The sequence below is a fragment of the Electrona antarctica genome (assembly GCF_951216825.1).
Source record: "Electrona antarctica genome assembly, chromosome: 22".
Lineage (NCBI taxonomy): Eukaryota > Metazoa > Chordata > Actinopteri > Myctophiformes > Myctophidae > Electrona > Electrona antarctica.
In genome coordinates, this window is record NC_136805.1 from 27,576,889 (window position 1) to 27,598,688 (window position 21,800).

At 42.5% G+C, this 21,800-nt stretch overlaps 1 protein-coding gene across 2 annotated transcripts in view; it reads right to left on the minus strand.

Moving 5' to 3' along the window:
• Positions 1 to 6,517: 6,517 nt before the first annotated feature.
• svild (supervillin d) overlaps positions 6,518 to 21,800 on the minus strand; it is a 70,698-nt gene continuing 55,415 nt past the window's right edge. For both annotated transcript variants that reach the window (XM_079492994.1, XM_079492993.1), the window contains exons 16-29: positions 21,503 to 21,650; positions 20,100 to 20,245; positions 19,010 to 19,185; positions 18,051 to 18,186; positions 15,982 to 16,282; positions 14,532 to 14,686; positions 14,244 to 14,346; positions 13,415 to 13,622; positions 12,187 to 12,320; positions 11,515 to 11,670; positions 10,704 to 10,847; positions 10,080 to 10,192; positions 9,122 to 9,280; positions 6,518 to 8,605 (exon numbers count right to left, since the gene is read on the minus strand). In XM_079492994.1, the coding sequence (XP_079349120.1) occupies positions 8,519 to 8,605; positions 9,122 to 9,280; positions 10,080 to 10,192; positions 10,704 to 10,847; positions 11,515 to 11,670; positions 12,187 to 12,320; positions 13,415 to 13,622; positions 14,244 to 14,346; positions 14,532 to 14,686; positions 15,982 to 16,282; positions 18,051 to 18,186; positions 19,010 to 19,185; positions 20,100 to 20,245; positions 21,503 to 21,650 (2,166 nt within the window). In that variant the 3' untranslated portion in view covers positions 6,518 to 8,518. The remainder of the gene's footprint in view (positions 8,606 to 9,121; positions 9,281 to 10,079; positions 10,193 to 10,703; positions 10,848 to 11,514; positions 11,671 to 12,186; positions 12,321 to 13,414; positions 13,623 to 14,243; positions 14,347 to 14,531; positions 14,687 to 15,981; positions 16,283 to 18,050; positions 18,187 to 19,009; positions 19,186 to 20,099; positions 20,246 to 21,502; positions 21,651 to 21,800) is intronic.

Here is a 21,800-nt window from a genome sequence, read left to right on the forward strand (position 1 = left end):
TATGACAGACAGTGATTTATCCATTTTTTCTTTTGTCAGGGGGAAGTCTTCATGTTGCGTTTCTTACCTCTTCTGCAGTATTTCTAACAGGCTCCTCTTTGTAATTCTGGGTGTGGACGGGCCTTTAATGTCATTCCCAGAACAATTAGAAACAAAACAAAAATTAATTAAGGATGAATCATTCATCTCCTACTGCCAGAAAAGTAAGCATGGAAAGCCTTTTTCTGTGTGCCAGATATAGATCTTAATGAAGGGAGCAATCAATACATACCTTCCAACATGGTAATAGAGCAAATAGTAAGATAATCCTGGCTCTTAAGGAGGAGTGTAAGCACAAATGAGCCGAGCTGAGCTGCAGGATTGAATCTTTTGCCAAGTTAGTGTAGAGATGCAGCATGCAGATCTTACTCTGTCAGGAGTCAACAATGATTAAAAACATTAGCACTTCTGATTGTACCCACTTCTCATGCGCACACAACACACAAACCAATATTATCTGCTGGCTGCACAGTGAACAATGATTTTTCCCCTTCTCAAGGCCTTGTATTTCACTCTTACTGGCTGAGACAGCTACTGTGGTATTGTGTATAGACATTTTAGTGACTCACTCATCCTTGTTTTCTAAGCGTGGTCCTTTCCGCTATGGCCTCGTAGACGTCATTAGGTCATCTCACAATAAAAGAACGCCATTATAAGGAGGATGGGATACAATGGAGGGTATAGTATGTTCTAACATGTGACAACCTGCAGACCCTTTTATTGATTAAATGATTCTGAAACGTTTTCATTTCAAGGCCCCCAGTTTGTTATGTCTTAGACCAGGGGTTCTCAAACGTTTTTATGCCAAGGACCCCCAAAATGATACTGTATGTATTTTGCTGCGGATCCCCATCTGAAAAAAAGAGTTTAAAATGCCACAAACTCTTTCGAGATTTTCAATGGGCCTCGATCTGGAAAAGGTTGAGAACGAGCCTCAGACCAGTGTTTCTCAAACCTTTTCATGTCAAGGACGCTCAAATTAATATTTTTTGCTCCGGACGTCTATCTGCAAATATTTTGTGACAGAGACCCTCATACAAGATTTGTGTTAGAATCTTTGAGAAATATTGTTTTTGAAGGTTGTGAGCTTGTAGATATTTGTAACTAGCCGTGTCAACTAAATTCGCTGGGGACCCCTCGGAACCTTCTAAAGGACCCCTGAAGGCCCCCTGGACTCCAGTTTGAGAACCGCTCCCTTACGGCCGAGCTACACCAGCACGTGTGCACGCAATACGTGAATACGCGAGCCCCGCATACGCAGACTTTAAAATAGCACTGGATCTAAAAGTGCGTGCGTGTGTGCGTTTGTGCGTATGCGCACACATGCGTGTTTAAAAGCCTGGTGTAACTCGGCCATTAATGGGCGACCATTCTCTGAGAGTGTAGAAATGGAAGCATAAGCATCACATTTTGCACACTCTGGGAATTATAGTTTTGGTTCCTAGCAATCATTTTGGCTAGGCACCCTATGGAACCCCCTCAAGGACCCCTGGGGTCCCAAATGATGGGGATATTTAAACTGGTTGTCACATGCTGATGTGTAGAGGATCCAAGTGCAGGACAGCAGGCAGTGCAGGTAAGGCCTCATACACACACATAAAAAAGAAAAGAAAAATGAAACGACCAAACGTTTGTTTGATGGTGTTTGATACAGTGTGTATGAGGCCTCGAGGGCTGTACAGCTCTCAAACGAACAGACAACACACCACAGTGATCCAACAAGAACTGACCTGGGAACAATTTGATACACATGAGTGGTGATCACAAACGAGACACAGCTGGAACGAAACAGAAACGAAACTAGAACAGGGAACATATCGTTGCTGTCGGGCAGAAACCTCTTATCTCCATATTCTAACCTTTTGTGTTTTTTTGTCAGGTGAAACCTGACTAATAATGAAATGTAGACGACTTAGTCATCATAGTAGCGACCTCCTTGTGATTGGTTGACCATCATAGTAGCGACGTCCTGATTGGTTGCCTCTGGCTAATGAGACAGCAAGCAACGGCAAATATCCCTGCCAGCCACACAGGCTGCAGTGCAGAGCAAAGCAGCAGAGCAGATCACACTCACGCTCACGGGGAAGAGCTCACCCTGAGTCCCCGACACGGCGCATACTACAGTTATTTGACACGTTTGCAATGTTCAAACGTCACTCAATATAACTTCAAACTAAACACGGGTGAAACTAAGCGCAGCCAAGGTGGGGGGTGCGTGGTACGGTGGTAGACAAACAGCTCACAGCTAATGTTATGAGCTAATTGCAGCAGCAGCAAAGCCACAACAAAACACAATGATTGAACTACGAACAGAACGGTGGAAACGAACGCAAAAGGCCACAAGGTTCTGACACAGAAACATTAGCGCTGTGTTCTGTCCTGTCTTCTGTCCCCCCGACAGAAGACAGGACAGAAGACAGCGCTTCTTTCACCTGACAAATATTACTATGTAATCATTTCTTGTTTCATAAATTAACGCCCTATTTAACTTGATCATACTACAGCGTCACACAAAAGCATCCAAAGTATACGGCAGATCCGCAGCTGATTTGAGATTGTGGATCTGCTACTTTTGCTGTGTTTGAATTATAATCCTGTAAAAGTAACGGTTTTGGACATATGAGGTTTCCACCCGACAGATGATATAAATTAATACACAAAGAACAATCCTGGGGCATTCTTCCACTGCTGGGACAGGAAGGGGTACAGTGAGTCAGTGACTACTACTAGACGTCCCGGTTTTATCTCTAAAACACTCAATGTCAAGGTTTTCAACATTCCCTACACAACTGTTCCAGTTTCACCACTGCAGGGGGTTACTATCTGTTTGACTGTCACTGCCAGTCTGTCACATGACTCATTTGTAGGTCTATGATTTGGTGGCGGTGCAGTAGGCCCTACCACCGCACCTCAGCCAGAACAAGGCGGGTCCGGACTGCCCAGTGCGTCACAGGAACGGGACTGTACAGTAATGAAGGACAGACACTTGACTGAAGCCACAAAAGCCTTTTTTGTCATAACATTTGTTGTGCCACAGTGCAAAGTGAAATTGTTTCTAAATAAAAAGCAAGGAAATCATAGGCAGCCATGCACACAGACACAAGGGCAGGGGCGAAAACAGAATCTCTGCTTCCCAGCCTTTTATTTCGGCCTGGTGGAAAAATGTCCTCTCACCACTCACTCACCAGGAGAAGGCAGATTGGGTAGCTGGGTGCTGTCTGCTGGGTCCAGTGTCACGGTGTGGTTGGATCAGTGTCACGTGCTGATGTGGTGAAAACTCAAGTGCGGCACAGCGACTGAGGTAGTGATCAAGACTGGATGTGTGGCTGACACAGACAAACTAACAAAGACATCTCGTGAGAGAGAGAGAGAGAGAGAGAGAGAGAGAGAGAGAGAGAGAGATAGAGTGGGTGGGTGGGAGCAAGGCTATGGTATATGTTTTGTTTTGTTTGTGTTATGTCAAAAAACTGGAAAAAGGAAAGAATGGCTTCTTTGTTTTTTGAGATGCTCAGTTCCTTGTTTTTTTTAAATATCTCCATTGTGTTATGTTCACAGTCAATCTGACATAATTGTGCCATACTTCTAAAACAATGAAAACAAAACCCGGCATAAAACAAATCAAGCCAGCTCAAACAGAAAGAGATAGCACACGACAATGATGCATGAAGGGAGGAACACATACTGTAGGGATACACATGAGGGGTGATTACTAACAAGATGCAGCTTGAGCATGAAAGAACATAGAACAAAGAAAACAGAATCCACATCAAATACTTTGACACGACAGTCAATGAAGCAAGTCAACTGTAACAAAAATAACGCAGAAGTTTATTTTTGGAAATCTATAGGCTAGCTTTCTATTAAGGCAGAATAATTTGTGATACGCAGAATATTTTACAGCTCAATGGAATCAAAGATCAAAGAAAAAAGTCTCCCTAATTCCCTGCTCTGCTACACATCGGAGCCGTCCTGTTATTACTCAGTCTAATCCGGCCTGTATTAGCAGCTTCATTGTTGGGCTGCATGGCGGCTGTGTAGTGTGTAGTGGGCCAATGTGACACCTGAGCCAGAAGGCAGAGTGATGCGAGTGATTAATCCTCCTGGATGAGGTTGATCATAAATAAACGAACCAGCCGCATCTCACCATCTGCTGTGGAAATGGCATCAGCTTGCCTGTGTTGGCGTGGCATTTGAATAATAATATGTATATATAATATATATTTTAACACAGATATCCCTGTGAGTTTAGACATCTTGTTTTGGTCCCAAACTAAATTTCTTGTAGGCCTACACTCAGTGGTGTGCATTTACGTACATAAGTACATTAACCACTTCATTTGAAAACTTGTGAAATGGGACATTCTGCATAGCATACTTTCTACTTCTGTCACTTTAGGTACATTAAAATTTTAGACCAATTTTTACTCAAGTACCTTTTGAATTCCACTTTTACTTGTAACAGAGTATTTCTACATTGCAGTACTACAGGTATAGCCTGATACTTTTACTTGAAAAATGTACCACTACTGCCTGGATTGCTATGGGAGTTGCTGTGCACCTTCAGAATGATCTTTCCTCTAGTGCATTCACTGCCTTTAGGCCAAAATTGACAATGATATTCTGAGGTTATCAAAAATGGATTGCCATGAAACTCAAAGTGTATTCATGCATCCCAGAAGATATACCCTATACTATTTAATGAGGGCCACCCTCAGGCCAAAATATCACTTTTGTATGACACGATGAACCCTACTGATTGGTGACTCAGTGCCCTTTCACTGGCATCACCCTTATATAAGTTATAGGTCAAAAGGCAGAACATAGCCTCTATGGGGCGTCTTGTTTTTAAAGATCATTTGAAGGCCTTTTTGTTCTATTATGGCCCACACCAGCAGAGAGGGACAGCAAACGCAAGAATTCTGATACGGGATGATTGAAAATAATCAATAAACGATTTGTTTGACTATCAAACTCCAAGCCTACAGGAGAGGAAAGAGCAGTGACCATGCCTCTCTTCTAGCCAATACAGGTCCTGAGCTGGGAATCATATACAGGGCTTACGTGGACAGCACACTAATTGGTCATGGGACCAAGGAACAGGGGCTAGCTACCCGGTCATAAAAAAACCTGTTGCAACTGCAAGTCCTGTGTGTGTTATAGTTTCATCAATCTGTGCCTGTGGGCAAGTGCAAAATTGTTCATTCAGGCTACACATCTGTGACAGACTAGTGCGGGCCTGTGTGTGTGTGTGTGCGTGCGTGCGTGTGTATGTGTGGGAAGAAGAGAAACAGAAAGCTTCGGATAGAATTAATATCAGTGGACCTTGGCCCCTGATATGGGCAGTCTCCTGGCTGAGTAGGTGTCATTCAAATACAGCTATTACTATGTATGATATGAGTCAAGGCGAGCAAGGCAATATTCATGAAGGTGATCCTTCCTGACTCGATGTCAGTCAGACATTTCCAAGTTCTACAGTTAACCGGAATGCTGTGCAGCTCTCTCATGAGTATTACTTTTTATGATTCACTTTTACACTCCATCTGTTCATTTGTACCACATTATTGAGCAGGATTGGGGGTAACTGTATGTAATATTATGTCCAAATTGGACCGACAGTACACCCTGTTGGTTACAGGCTGACATGACACATTGTATTGCCGCATGTACAGTACAGCTACCGAGAATACATGTTAGTCACAGAATTTGGTCATTTATTACCGTACCTAGTTCTTGTATTATGCTCCATGTTCTAGTTATACAGTAGTTCGATGTTCATGTCTTTCCCAGCTGTAAATCATTTGCACTCATGTGTATGTCAATATTGTTTCCCAGTCAGTCCTTGTTGGGTCATTGTGTTGCATGTGTTAGTTTATATGTTTGAGTTCTTGCCTTTGTTTCAACGACTTGAGGCCCAAGCATCCCTATTTTTGTCGAAAATAGCAGCTCTACAAGCTCAGTGCATTGCGTTGCAATGTTTTGTTTGCCATTTTCCAAGCTTCCCTGCCATTCTCGGGGAAGAGACGGGTGTAAAAAGAGTGCACCAGTAGGCCTACAGTGCGACTGATAATCATTTATAATTTAGTCCCAACTCGGGTGTTTTTGTCACTGTATAAATGTAGGCTATATTTTGCACATACGTGAAATTCGTCCTCTGCATTTACCCATCCTATAATTACTATAAGGTGTGCTTGTAGATCTGCTACTTTTTTGCTGTTTTAATTTTTATTTTAATCCTGAAAATTAACAGTTTTTGACATAATGAGGTTTCCATCCAACAGTGACAATATTATGGTTATGCTACTGGAATTTGAGGAAAATGTTTTCCAGAGACAGTTCCAAAATAAAGTGTTGGTGCTGTCCATAGAAAGTCTTCTGATTACATGTAACGCATCAGTGGAATCTCATCAATGCCACATCCACCATGTAAAAACAAAATATAAATAGAACACTGAAATGAATAAAGAATGCTCACAACATGTCATTTATCACATCTCATATATTAGAAAAGAAATATGCAATGTGATGTTTTGTCTACGGAGAATTTTACAAAGCAGATAGATCAGAGAGTAACATAATCCATAGAGCACAGGTTTTTCACTACACGACTGAGCTTTGAGCTGTGGTTAAAGGCAGTTTATACCACACACATAATTCAAAATGCACACACACACACACACACACACACACACACACACACACACACACACACACACACACACACACACACACACACACACACACACACACACACACACACACACACACACACACACACACACACACACACACACACACACACACACACACACACACACACACACACAGTTAGTTTGGTCCCAGTCAACCAGTCTTAAGCCTCATACATTGTCATATACGATCTGTCACCTCACCAGTTACTTTCAGCGAGTGACACGGTGTATGGAGAAATAAATGAGGCTTTATAGATGGTTGCCATCAATGGCACACAGGCAATTACAAATGCATTGGCTAAGGTTGTCCGGGGGATGAGGTCCAGGGACATGGGGTCCTTGGAGGGGTTCTAGGATATAGCATCACAATCATTTCAGCCACTTTAACCATACTTTGGCTATTCAAAAATAGCCGCTCACAGCATGTTACTTGATGTGGTGTGAGCTTGTAGGTCTGATATTTGTGCAATTATTAGAAAAATCTTGAAAATGTTTTTAAAAGTCAGAATAGTTTGTCTTTTTTAACACAAGTCCATGGCACAACTTATTGTGAGATGTGGTCTGCAGCCAAATACATAAAAAATGTGGGGGCCTTGACATGAAAAAGTTTGAGAACCACAGCTTTATGAAACTCATTAAGGAAAAATAAATGGTCTGTTACAAGGACAGAGGTTTTTAAACTGTTTTTCTATTGTATTTACAAAAGTCTTTGCAAAATTAATACTGCATGGGGTTAACAACACACCTTGACCATGTTCTGCACTTTAACACAGTGAACTCGTCTCAACAAAAAGGGTTGTGTGATTTCTTCTCACAAAAAGATTATTGTTGAAAGTTTGACTTGTAGTTGTGAGAGAGGCTGCTAGGCTATGCAATGATGAGTCATTGTAGACATCCCTCTTCATGCATTCACCACGGTAGAACCGTAGATTACAGTATGCTTCAATAGTACTGCAAACTATTATTTTCTTCAACATTGTAGGCCTATACTAGTATTATGTATACTATAGCAAAACAGCCTCTCCGCCAACTAGTTAACAGATCACTCCTCCTTTATGTATAGCAAAACAGCCTCTCAGCCAACTAGTTAACAGATCACTCCTCCTTGTACCTTGTGATAGCATACTAGTCTGCTTGACATATAGACTTTCAGCCGTTTGTCTTGTTTTCTAGGTTTAGTCTGTTCAAAATGTTTGAATCTCTTTAATGTAAAGCATATTGAGATGCATGTTTTGTATGAAAGGTGCTATACAAATACATCATTATTATTATTATTATTACACACTAAACTCCTCAGTGTTATAATGTATCCATTTGTAACCAAACGGACCCTTACAGGTCCAACAACAGTCCAGAGTGGCATTTCAACAATGGTGTCATCTGCATCTAGTGTTTGAATAACTCCCTTAGTTGATCAATAAAAGCATGGACATTTTTTACACAAACATTCCCACAAAAGTAAACATAAGAGAAATTCAAATTACATGTATAGTATATTACATATGTATAATGTGGGGGTACGTATAGTTACATAACTATATTAGAAAAATGTTGCTGCCAAAATTTGACAATTGCACATAATTGTTGGCTACAGTATGGCATTTAAATGCTATACAACTTAATGTACTGTAACCCAAATGTACATAGTTTTTTCCCTTCTTTCTTTACAAGATGAGGGGAAAAAATCCATGACTTTCCTTGGGGTAAAAACAAGAACTAGAAAAAAACACGTTAAAGTTAAGACCATTTAAGTTCTCCTTTTTTGGTTTGTGTACTAAAAAAAGAACATTTTAAAACAGGTCCTTGCTTTTCTTCAAGTTGCTTTTCTTCCAGTTTGGCAGAGCGTTGAACTCCACTCGACTCATCTCAAGAAGTTTCTGCAACACATGAAATAGGCCCATAGGTGAAACCAGTTTTGACGACTTGCTAATGGGGGGTGGCATTTAAAACAAAGGTGGCTTGCTGTGGTTGGCTACAACATACATTTGCATGCACAGGGGTGAGGGGCTGCCAATGTTTCCTCCAAGGTGGAAAGTCTGGTGAATGTGGTGATGCAAGGTTACTGCCAATATATCTATCTTTGTTTTTCTTATTTATTTCACCCGGGCTGTCAGACTGGGCAAGATCTCAATTGACTGGCCCTGTGCCCGAGTGGCCCAATGGACTCTACGCTTCTGTGGCTGGCCCACCGCTGTTATGAAGCAGCATGCTTTGGGGCTTTAATTGGTTTTGAGGATTAAAGCTGCAATCTGGTAATGTATTCACATTTTAATGAATAAAACATTATAATTAGAATAAAAGAGAATAAAATACATTATTTTAAGCACACCAGTCTCTCACTCACGGCTGAAACATTTACACGTGTAAAAACCCAAAGGTGCTCTTTTGTTTACCTTGAAGTCGTCGTCAGAGAGGTAGTCCTCCAGACGCAGGGGGTCCACGCCCTCTGGCAGGGGCTTGCCGGTCAGCTCCTCAATGGAGTACTGCAGCTTGCTCAGCCTGGACAGAGCCTCCTTCACCAAGACCACCTTGTTCTTGGAGCCCTCTGCCTGCTGCGCACGCACACACGCGCACAAACACACGCACACACACACACACACACACACACACACACGCACACGCACACGCACACGCACACGCACACACACACACAGAGCTTGGATCAGAAATAGCTAAACTGTGCAGGGTGCGTAAACATTGATGTAAACATATGAACACAGCTGTCAATTTCTACACTATAAAAACAAAATGGACCCTTGATGGTAGAGGGGGTGAGGAGGGGAACAAGTATAGACGTGAAGACCTGGTTACCACACTGCTCCGGGCAGCGCATCCCCCGCGCCTCCGCCTCCCAGTTCTTATGCCCTTTTTCCATACGGTTGTCACGTTTTTTTATACCTGATGTAAACAAGTCTTTTTCTTGTTTTATCCTCATAGCAGTTTTTGTATTGACCTATTTACAAATGTCAATCAAGCTTGTTTGTTAAATGTAGGCTATATAATTGTACAATCCTATATGCGGTAGGCTATATTAATGTCTGGAGTTATAAATGCCTGTAGTTATATGTACATAGCCTACTTTATCTGCGGGATTCAGTTCTAGTTACGTTCTTAGCTTACGCATGTTTCTTGATAAATGCTTTTTATATATGTGATGTATTCCCATGCTTTTTGTTCTTGCTTAATGTAAATCGCTCTGGATTAAGAGCGTCTGCTAAATTGTAAATTGTAAATTGTAAGATTAATAGTCACATAATAAGAGTGCAGAGAAAAGAGTATAAAGTATTGCCTTGAAGGAATGTGGATTTCCCTTTTATAATGATTTTAAATGGAGAGGAGTGAGTGTCCTACCTGTGTAGTGACGTTAGGGTCTTTCTCCCAGTGGGGGAAGATATTGGTGAAGGTGAGAGGTTCACAGCCTGCTGTGATCAGGTAGGCCTGAGGAGGGCGCCGTGGGTTCTTCTCTGCAACCAACACACAAGCACATCAATATGTATTAATTAACAATATTTACCCAGGTTTCTATTTAAATACCAATGATGGGCCTCATTCAAGGGAGTGTGTGAGCACAAATCTGTGCTTAACTAAGCCCTGGCGTACTGTATGCAAGTTGTATTTAAAGGTTTTATTTATAAAGGTTTGGGATTTATCAATACTTTCTTACTGTAGAGACCTCATGGTTACATGAGGCTGGGAACGAACTGGGAACAAAGTAACAATCTGACTTTGTTCCCAGTTGGAGATACTGAAAAGTTAATTCAAAGCATTTGATCAAAACGTCACTATTGTTTTGTGTGTTGGATGATTATGTCTATTCAGCAGTTCACTTTGATATTAGCACAGGGTTGACATTTTTGCACTAGAAAATATTTGATCTGGTATGGAAATACTGTTATTAACAAAGGAGAGGAAGCCTGTACCTCCATATACCGTATATTATTTGCATTTTTTGTCAACATTATAGCCATGGCTGACCTTTGCAGTACTGCAGTACCGTCTCCATGGCACACTTCCTCTGGTTGTCCCAGCGCATCTTGGCAGAGCCGGTGCACTGGGTGTCGTCAGGCTGCCAGCCGTTCCACAGGTACACCTCCATGCGGTTGTCCAGCAGGAACAATGCTGCCACACAGGATAGGAAGAGGGACTTTAGTTTGATTTGACTGCTATAGGAACCCCGGAAGATACTTGAATGGAGGATATTAGAAAGACTGTGTGCCATTTTCATTGTGGTCCTTTTGTTACAGGAGAACTATCTCCAGTGTTTTGAGTGTAACAGTTAATCAATCTAATCAATTTAACTGATTATATAATAATACATTTTAACCCATTAAGGCCTGACCTCAAAAATTTAAAAAAATCCTCCAGTTTTCTGAAATAAATATTTTCAAAAATAGCTAAATCATAACATAATGTTTACAACACCAAATGGGGTTCCCGCCCAAAATGGGTTAATACAATAATTGATTTTTGATCATTTATCTTTCTCGTTATTATAAGTCAGGGGTTTTCAAACATGTTGAGAACCACAAAATATTTCCCCCCTAATGATGCGACATGTTGTGAGCTTGTAAAGTTATTTCTGCGTGACCCTGAACTAACCGATTTTGTTTTTATTTACAAAGAAATCGATTCGAATTGTTGTTTCAATGATGTAAAATCAAAGAAACATGCTTCATAGTTATTCGATGAATTAAAAATATGTAAATGAATCAATAGAACAGAACACACACACACACACTAAAGAAACAGTAAGAAAACAATGGATAAATACAGCCCTACGCAGTACCTGGCTGCTCTGCAGAGTAGAGGTTGTCCTGCAGAAACGGCATGGCCATGACGCCCTCCGTCACCCGGGCTGAACTCAGCTGCTCCTCCGCCTCGAACACCCCAGAACTGGCACTGAATTTGAAGAGGCGGGGCGTGTAATTGTACTTCCCTGGATCTGCAACCAGAGTTTACATTAAAGCATTAGCCGTTCAAGTGCCACTAATGGCTCATAATTTAGCAGTGCTTTGCAAGTATCAGATGATACTATAATTTAGAGCCACTAAAGTGTGATGCATTGTAATTTTTAGATGGAAGCTCTGACACAACTGTCTTCTGCAAGACACCGAGCCCAAGTTATTCCGGACGAGAGCGTGAACAAATGCCTAAAATATGAATATGTTAATTGAGTTATTTTTAATTGTCAGCTCAATGTGCTTCAAGTCAAGTGCAGTCGCTTGTATTGCGTTAAGCACCAAGCTTATTGTTAATAAAAACGAACGAAATAACGAAACCTAAAATTTGGTTAACTGAACTAAATAAAAACTACAATGAAAAAATAACCGATAACGAACTGAAATGATAGACAAAATGCCCTTAGTTTGTAACTGAATACATTTTTAACTATTACAAAAAATAACCAAATTAGAAAAATCCCAAACTATTATAACCTTGGTTAGCAGCACAGGCGTACCTTGAAGCATGCAGTCGTAAGCCTTCTTGTCCTGTTGACCTAGAGCCTTCCAGAAGTCTGCCGGCTCAGAGCCCTCATCCACCTCCTCCACCTTCAGCCTGCTGCTGGCGCTCAGGCCCAGCTCCGAGGGACACCTGGCACAGGCACGCAAAGTATGCACATTTTATTGGAGGTCCATCTGCTACCCATCCATACACACACACACTGACCCACTTACTCATACAGTACATCCACATACAGTATCTATTTAGGACTGGGCAATATAAAGATGAGAGTAGATATCCTCTGAGATTTGAGATATCGTCGTAATATTGTCATATGTGGCATAGGGAAACCTCCAAGTCAAACACCAAATGCCTTGATAGGAGCTTTCTCCACTCTGCTATAAGGATATGGAACAGCCTTCCCCCTGTGGTTGCTGGAGATATTACATCTAGCGGTGTTCACAGCTTCAAGAAGAGGCTCAGTACACCTCAGTATAATCCCACAAAGCTTTCATCCAACATTCACTTTACACATACGCCTGACTGAGTAGCTGCAGATCATTGATAGGCTCTTTGAATGTGTTTTTTCTCATAGCCTGTATCTGCTTAAAGGAGCATTCAGTGATTTGGGTGATTTGGAAAACCACCCAGTCCACCCCGGTAACAAAATGTGCACATGCACACGCTCTACAGTGGGGGGAAGTGCAACAGGCCAACAGCATATGCCCCCACTCGATCATGATTGGAGGAAGGCCCCTCTCATCCTGATTCGGTGAAGGCTTTGCCACCCGCCACCAAAACTGAAACTAGGGTCTTTTGACCCCAGGGGCTCACTGGGGACAGGGAGTAACTCCTTATATGGTCAGCACACTCTATGGTAGGGAGGATTATCCAAAAAAAAAAGAAAAAATAAGTGATATTTGAATAAAGTGAAATCACTGAATATACCTTTAAGCTTAATAAAAAAAATAAAAAAAATAAAAAAATTGTCATCTACTGCTGGTTTGAATCACTTAAGCCTATTTCGTTACAAAGACAAATTAAATAATAAAAGACACATTGTGAGTTTGTAGATCAGCTATTGTCTCTCTTTTTTAACTCATTAAAACCGGGAAATATAGTCACAATATGATATTCTCGTCCCAACATCTATAGAGGCATTTCGTCAAAGTAGCGTGATAGTTGATTTGTGTCCATATCACTTAGCCCTAATATCTTCACCCACCATTACCCGGGTGCTTTACCTCTGAGTGAGCTTCTCCACAGCCCTGTTGGCGACCTGCCTGGCACCGGCGTGGGCCTTACAACCGTGCCACAGGTACAGCTGGCTCTTGTGGGAGCCGAGCAGCACCAGGCTGGCACGGGAACGTAGGCTGGCACTGTGGCAGTCCACCTCCACCAGAGACGCTTCCACCGCTGCCTCGCCGCGGACACAGAACAATCTCCAGCCTCCTGGAAAAGAAGATGCCATTATGGGCAATGATTAGAGGCTTCTGTTCCATTTGCATGCAGCTGTCTGACATGGAAGAAAAGGTTACGATGCTAAAATAAGGTAGATTAACGGCAAACAAGAACGGATCGCACACTCTAGCTCCCTTAAAGTGACCGTTTTATGAAAGCATCCAAACAAGTGAGGTTTCTAGCAATGCTCTTCTTCAGACCAAGTTAGTCGGAATCTCGAAATGTCACTTGCTGTAATACAGTACCTTATTAATAAGCCACTTTAAGGCAACTACAGTGTATGATAAATCTTTGTGGTTTGGGACCAGCACCTATCCTTCAAAAGGATTTTGGTTGTGCACAACTTCTTTTGATCCCATAAGATACTGTAGATGATTCACGCCCCCAAAAGAATTCCACCTATTTGAAACAATCCACTTGTTCTGGTCTTAAAAGTGTCAAGAACTGACTCAGACTCCAAAGGAGAATAATTATTATTGATTTAGGTCGTGAAACAGTTCTTAATCAGAGTTCTGTAGTGCAGTGAAAGCTCACAAAGTAAAATCCTCAGTGTTCATTAATCACTTAACCCAATGGAGTATTTTATTCTAATTATTATTATTTTAATTTAACCTGTGTTGTTGGTGTTGTCCTCTCTACTGCCCTTGTGGATGACCAGGGCTCCCTGGAAGAGCTGGAGGAAGCATGGAGGTTCCTTCCCGTGACTCACCAACACCTGGACAGCCGCAGCAGTAGCAACACACATGTGGAGAAGGAGAAAGGCAAACACCAATTAGCTGCTGACTGATGGATAGAAACAGCCATTACTGGGTGTATGAGTGTCACCATGTGATGAGAATGAGACTGATTGAAACTATTGTAAGACCTCTAAGATGTCATAAAAATATGCGATATGCTCACCTGTGACCCTCTGTGGTTGCCCAATTCCACCGTCATGAGAGCTGACGTTCCCTTCTCACTGACACTGGACTGGTGGCCCTGCCAGAAGAAACAAGCGCTCCTCTCCCTGCCCGGCGTACCGACACTTAGCTCCCCTGGCTTCTGTCGCTTCCCCACTGAGAGAGACGACACGAACACAGCAAGAGTAAATCAATCAATCAATCAAATAGCAGATCTACAAGCTCACACTGCATTGTAGCACAATTCATTAGATTGAGTTCATTCTGTGTTGCAATTTGCAAATACACTGCTTTTTAACTTTCCTGTTGCCTGTTTCTAAAAACACAAATGTGGGATATGAAATATTTCCTTTCCCTTTTTACCTCCTTACATGATTTCCTGTTTTTCTTTATATAGAAGTGTATATTTGTACGTCTCTAAATGTTCTGAAAATGGTGAACCCTGTTGTAAACAAGTGTAATGCTTTATCAGTGTGTCGTCCACATTAACAGTCTTTGTATTGAGTTGTGCTTTCATGTGAAATGTATTCTGCAAACTGTTAATAAATATTTCAATCAATCAATCATAAACTATTTATCAAATTGATACAGATAATCAATCCAATTCACATTGAATAATCTGTTTAGAGATGTATCATGTTGTATCATCAGAGATGTTGTATCATAAAAAAAGGATATGTGCTATTTACTTGACCAAAACTGGACTGATTGCACTTGTTCCATAATATGAGAAGAACTATTTTGAAATTAAATGTTTCTGACAGCCGAGTATGAATCACTTTCAAGATGTCAGTTTGGGTTCAGAAAGCTCAGTGATGGGCATTTATTTACCATCATTCTGCACTTCATTACCCTCCGGTGAGCCGCAGGCCCTGCTGAGCTGCACGCCGACCCACATAACTCGCACGGGGGACATATCACCCCTCAACTATGTCTGCCAGCCATAGTAGCCCAACCCCTTGCATCCAGCAGCCAAACCCAGTAGTCACTTTGAGTGGCACCGCACACGAAAGCCACGGGCGAGACTTAACTGGCAACGTATGTCGGACATTACTAACCTAACCCTAACCTAACCCTAACCTCACAGGGAAACCACGGGTGAGTCTTAACCGGCCATGTACTGTATGTCGGACTCTAAATTACATTATCATCATTTGCGGTTGGCGCAAAAACTGTGGCGCAAGCAGGATTCGATACCAGGAGGTGTGGGTTGGGAGTCTAATGATTAGCAAGGCCAGCCACTGAGGCCGGTGCTGAGATGGGGCATTCGGTCTGTATTAGAATATGACAACGCCAAACTCATGTAAAAAGAACGAAACTCAGCCAGAAGCCCCGCCCAATAAGGAAGGGGTAGGGGAGGGAAGGGAGGCATTCCCTCCCCTACCCATCCCTCCCCATATTTCTGGCAGAAGACCTTGACGGGTGATTTCTCCATTCTGCACACAACTCACCCACGGTGGTGACGGAGTACGTCCAGCGGATGATGTACGCGTCTCCCTCGTGGAGCTGACCCAGACTCTCCTTGGCCAGCGCCTCCTCGCCATGCTCCTTGATGTGCCAGGCGTCCACCTTCACGGTGCTCAGCTCCGCCTGCCGGCCGTCCTCCGTCCTGACCAATCCGTGGCCTCGCTGGACGTCCACGCCCTCCAGGGTGGTCTTGACGGGCGGCGGCTCGTTGTCCAGCAGGGCCTTGGCGTCGCACGGCCGCAGCTCCAAGTCCAGCGACGACTGGTGGCTGAGGCTGACTGGACTCTGAGCAGCATGCAGACACACGTACAGTGGAGGAGAGAGAGCATTGTTTAGACCTAGAATGTCTAAGCCAACTTGAGCATGAGTGTAAAAGGAACAAATGCAAGAGTTAGTCGAATGAATCAATGTAAAGTACTTTGAGCTGCATTTCATGTCATGAAAGGTGCTATACAAATAATGTTATTATTATTATTATCATTTCTTAAACAAATTATAAAACAGGGCTTAAAAAAAAGAAAGCATGCTTCACTATTTGTGCAGATAATAGATAGCTGCAAAGCAGAGTTGAGCCACCATAGAAAGACAATTTCCACCAACATAAAACAAAGAATAATTGTAATACTACAACCAGCACTAGAACAATGATTGGGACTTGGTTTGGGTCCAAAAGCAAAGACAAAATGTAAAAATCAGACCTGTCTGAAGTGAGTGGTGCTGTACTTGTGCTGTACAAGCCCTCATCCCTTTGTGTGTGTGTGTGTGTGTGTGTGTGTGTGTGTGTGTGTGTGTGTTAGGCTGTGCAACAGTGACACTTGGTGGTGAACGAACGCTAGAACGCTATTTTCGTGCTCGGACAGACGCAGCCACCCAGCCAGGGACAGACCCAGGGACACACATAGCTGTCTATAGGTGTGGTTGCACCACTCGAAAAAAGCAATACGTACTTATAATACATTTAATCAAGTAAGTAGGGCAATACAGCATGGAATTGTGGACAAAATCTTATCCAACGACAACAAAATATTCTTTAGTTTTGGATCTGCAGAGGCTAAACGTCATCAAATGGTGGTCTGTGGCTCACATGCTGAGTACATAATGGGCCTTGATGTGAAATGGGTTGAAAACCACTGCCTTAAGTCATAGTCGTTTTTTAGCCCTTCTTCATGGTTTATCTTTCGTTTACGGGTCGCTACTCCCAGCTGTCCCTGACTTTTTCCTCCCCTCTGCAACACTTTACATACCGTACATGCAATTGACGCTTAACCCATTCTGACCTGAGATCAGATTCTAAAAATGTCTTCTACATCCTGACAGTTTTCTGAAAAAGCTATGTTTCTATGTCAGTCGTTCTTCGATTTTTCGAAAATAGCAGACCTACAAGCTCGTAGCGCGCCACTCGGTGGCGCGCTATGAGCTTGTAGATCTGCTATTTTTCAATAGCTAAAGCATAACATAATGCTAACACCAAAAGGGGTTCCCGCCCAAAATGGGTTAATTAATGTATGTAATTAATGATGCATTAATGATAAACTCATACATTCATTTATCACAAACTCATCTGTAATTCCGAGTCGTCACCATTAATTTATGGTGAACTTAACCAAGTGTAATCCTTATTCCACAGTTCCACCTCTATGCCCAGAAGTGCTCATAGGCAGGTGGGAGTAACGAGGAGGATTGGTCTCTGAACGACCCTCCTTAATGATGACCATGACTTAATGATGAGTTCATGATAAATTAATCATGACTTAATGTAAGAGTTCATCATTAATTCATCATGAATTTGCCCCCCTCAAGTACAGCATTAGCCTCTGTATCTGTAACTACTGTGCTGCCACTGGCGACTGACGTTCCCGTGGCGTACAGGTCAGGATCAATAGTTCAATCAAGTTCAATCTATACAGTAGCTGAAACCTCATTATCAGTGTGAAATTAGGAAAAGGAAAATAATTAAATTAAATTAAAACAACAACATGCAGTTGCCAGGATGTGGTGGGTCCATTTTTTACTCTGCGGGAGTTCAATTAGGGTTGAGGATTTTAACGAGTACCTTCACTTCCTCAGCCAGGGCCATCTCCTCCTTCTTCCTTTCAGCCCAGTCCAGGAACTTCTCTCTGAACAGCGCCGTCTCATTGTGCTCAGACAGCCTGCCAAACAGAGCCCAGCTGGGACGACCCTCCCCCTGCCTGAAGATAGCACACACGCACACACACACAGTCTTAACGTCTTTGTGAGGAAACCAAAAGCAATTTTCATTAAAATAAATAAATACTAGTCCAACCTAATCCTAACCTCAACCACAACAACAAATAACTCCAACCTCATTGTAACCTCTTAACCATATTTTCTTAGGGTTAGTCCTAAGAAATAACCCCGAACCCTTTTCGGACCTCATGAGGACCAGAACAATGTGAGAGGTGTAATGCTGAACTATTCCCACTAGAGGCCAGCAAATGAACACTTAATAAAAAACAACTCAGATCAGGATCAGATGCACATTTCCATAGAGTCAGTTTCATACAGTAGAATCTATAAGCAGAAGGAGCACAGCACACCAGTCCGTAAAATGTATAGCCTAGCCGTATAGCTGCCAATGCCAGACGTTTAATGTGGACACAGAGAATTAAACAAACATTTTGGACGGTATACTGCCTTCTTCAGGGTATGAGGAAGGCAATTGGTTTAATGATCTGTGTCCACATTAAACGTCTGGCATTGGCATTGGCATCCAAAACACTATGAGCACAAAACACTTTAGAGTACAAAACAGTGTCATTATTCAATTAAACACAAACGAAATATAGGCAAATGTAATTATTATTCAATTATTTTAAATAAATAAATATATATATATATATATAATTAAAAACATAAATAGCAAAAACAAAAGCCCATCTACACGCTCACAGTGCATCACATAAGCTTGTAGATTGGCGATTCTCACTATTCTTCGTACAATAAAGTACGCAGGCCTTAAGCGGGCACTACAGATACATATTTGGGACTCACCGCGGGACGTCGTCATTGGTGACCGAGGCGTCCAGGGGGTTGACCCTGCAGTCGCTGTAGTCGTAGCTGCCGCTGTACAGCTGCTTGCCCAGCTTGACCGCCACCTTCCTGTCACTCAGTGGCACGTCTTTCCCGTGCCACACGTACACCTCGCCGCCGAAGTCAAACACCAGCACCTGGGGAGGGGAGGGGGGGGGGGGGGGGGGAGAGGAGCGGGCCTGCAGTGTTGGTTTCGTTGACTAAAACTATGACGAAAAAAGTCTGTCGACTACCTTTTTTAAATTAAAACTAAGCTATGATGCATGTCATCATAGCTTCGTTTTTACTGACAATTTAGTCAACAAATAAAAAATTGACTAAAATGTTAGGGCGTGACTAGTGGAGTAGAGACCCAGTTTTATGTTGGTTGCATTCTGAAAATAGCAGATCTACAAGCGCACGCGTTGTGAGCTTGTAGATCGGCTATTTTCAGCATGCAACCAAGTGTAAAGTCAGCCATTACCACGCCATCAAGGCCCGCCACAATACATTTTAGTCGACTAAATAAACAGTAGATTTAGACGATCTATTTAAAATCACATGATATTTAGTTGACTAAAACTAGACTAACACTAAAACATTCCAGGTGACAAAAATATGACTAAAACTACATGAGCTGTCAAAATCAACACTGGCGGGCGTGGGTGAAAGACCAGGGAAGGTGGTGAGCAGTGAAAGATGGAGAAGGTGAATGCGTGGATCATTCCTGGCCTGGTGAACCATCCCAGTCATGTGGTTTCACATTATCATGCGTCTTCCGCAGACCGGTCTGGCCCCCCCAAGCACTGTGTGGCCGTTTTGCAGAAGCTGATTGGCTCTTACACTTTTTGTTAATTTGGAAGAAAAACTCTTTCTCACTGTTAACCACTTGAACCGTAGCATCCTGTATGAGTGTCCAAATGGAATTTTGAATTTGGTTCCATTTGTACTCTCTCAGAGTTAAATAAGCACTGAGGTATAAATGGTATAAATGGTATCTGTGGCCTAATGCCTGACCAAACTGGGGGTTCCTAGAAGTAGAGGCGTAGTAGCAGCGTAGTAGAGGCGTTACCTCTTTGGAGTTGAGCAAGGACACACTGGGAATGGCGGCCCAGGCTTCCTGGTGAGGGACCAGCTTGTCTCCCAGGAGTCTGTAGACGCCGATGGAGTCCAACACCCCGCTCTCATACAGCTCATCCTCCTCTGGCTCCCCGGCCCCTGATATACACAGAGATTAAAACATGTAAAGGTAATGTACAGGATATACATGAAACAAAACCTTTTGTTTTAGATAGTAATCATCAGTAACAGGGGTCTGGCGGTCTCTCCAGCTCGGGTACAGGCTTTAGTTCCGACATATTGGTCTGACTGTCATTAGACCGACAACCTACCTCAAGCCTTAACCTAACCATAACCGCAAGCACGGGAGAAGCGCATGTCCGACCGTTGGACCTTTGGTGTGTCGGATCTGCGTGTGCATCCCTCCAGCTTTCAGTGGGGATGTTCAGCCAATCAGGAGAGAATATCTATTTATCAGTATAAATGTTATAGTGTTCCAGTTCCAACATTGTCCGCTCATTTCTTTGTATCATCGCAAAGAAGTGAGTAATTTCATGGTCTTTAACCGGTATGCTGCTGCATTATTTCTCTCTCCTGATTGGATGAAATTGGTGTCCCGACCGGAAAATGCATTTTATGTTTACTAAAAGAGCTGGAGAGATGGAGACTAGAGACCCGTGTTACTGAACAAACACTCACAACAATGATTGCTATCACAAAATAGAGCGTTTTAGCACTTATGTTAACCAACAACAAAATCACGTACTGCGCCTATAAAAATGAGAAAGGAGGAATAATCAGACAGAGCAAGAGGGACTTTAAGTGAATGGAAATTAACGTGCTCATGGATTGAGCAAGATAGCTCTAAAGGAGCTAGAGGGGCCGCTAGAGAGTGAGATAAATGTTCTTTACGTATGGGTCTGTGTCTGTTTATAGCGTTATATGTGCCATATACTATAAAAGGTTCTTTGGGTGGTCCATATGTGTTTAAGTGATGATGCGATCCACATATGGTGTGTGACATGGACTGCACCACCACTCTATGGCAATATATCTGTCAAAATGTGTGGATTCCAATAACCTGAACTGTGTGTGTGTGTGTGTGTGTGTGTGCGCATGAGACATTTTTTACACCTACCATCTACGCCAGCTATCATAAATTCAGATATCCTGGCTTAACGTATTAACATTTCTCAGTCAAACCTCAAAGAATAATATTCTGCAAACATAGCGTTCCACTGGAATACTACTTAGCCTTGGAATCCATTGGAATTAAACTTGTAGCTAGTAGTATTTCAATGGCATGAAACATATACTATACAGTTTTCTAATCTTTTTGGTTAACACTACTGTATAGCAAAAAGATAATAAATAGAAGGCTTTGATTCAAAACGACAGATATGAATGTGTCAGTACCGCTATACTGGGTCTTTCCTCCCAGCAGAGTCCAGAACTCTTTGGCCCATCTGCTGTCTGTGTTGATGCCCTCTTCCAGGACAGTCACTTGGGGTGCTTTACAACCCAGGTCCCTCTTCGCCTGCACAAATGATGCCATCTCTGACGTCTGGACACGCACACACACACACACACACACACACACACACACACACACACACACACACACACACACACACACACACACACACACACACACACACACACACACACGCACACACACACGCACACGCACACGCACAGCATGAACTTTGATCCC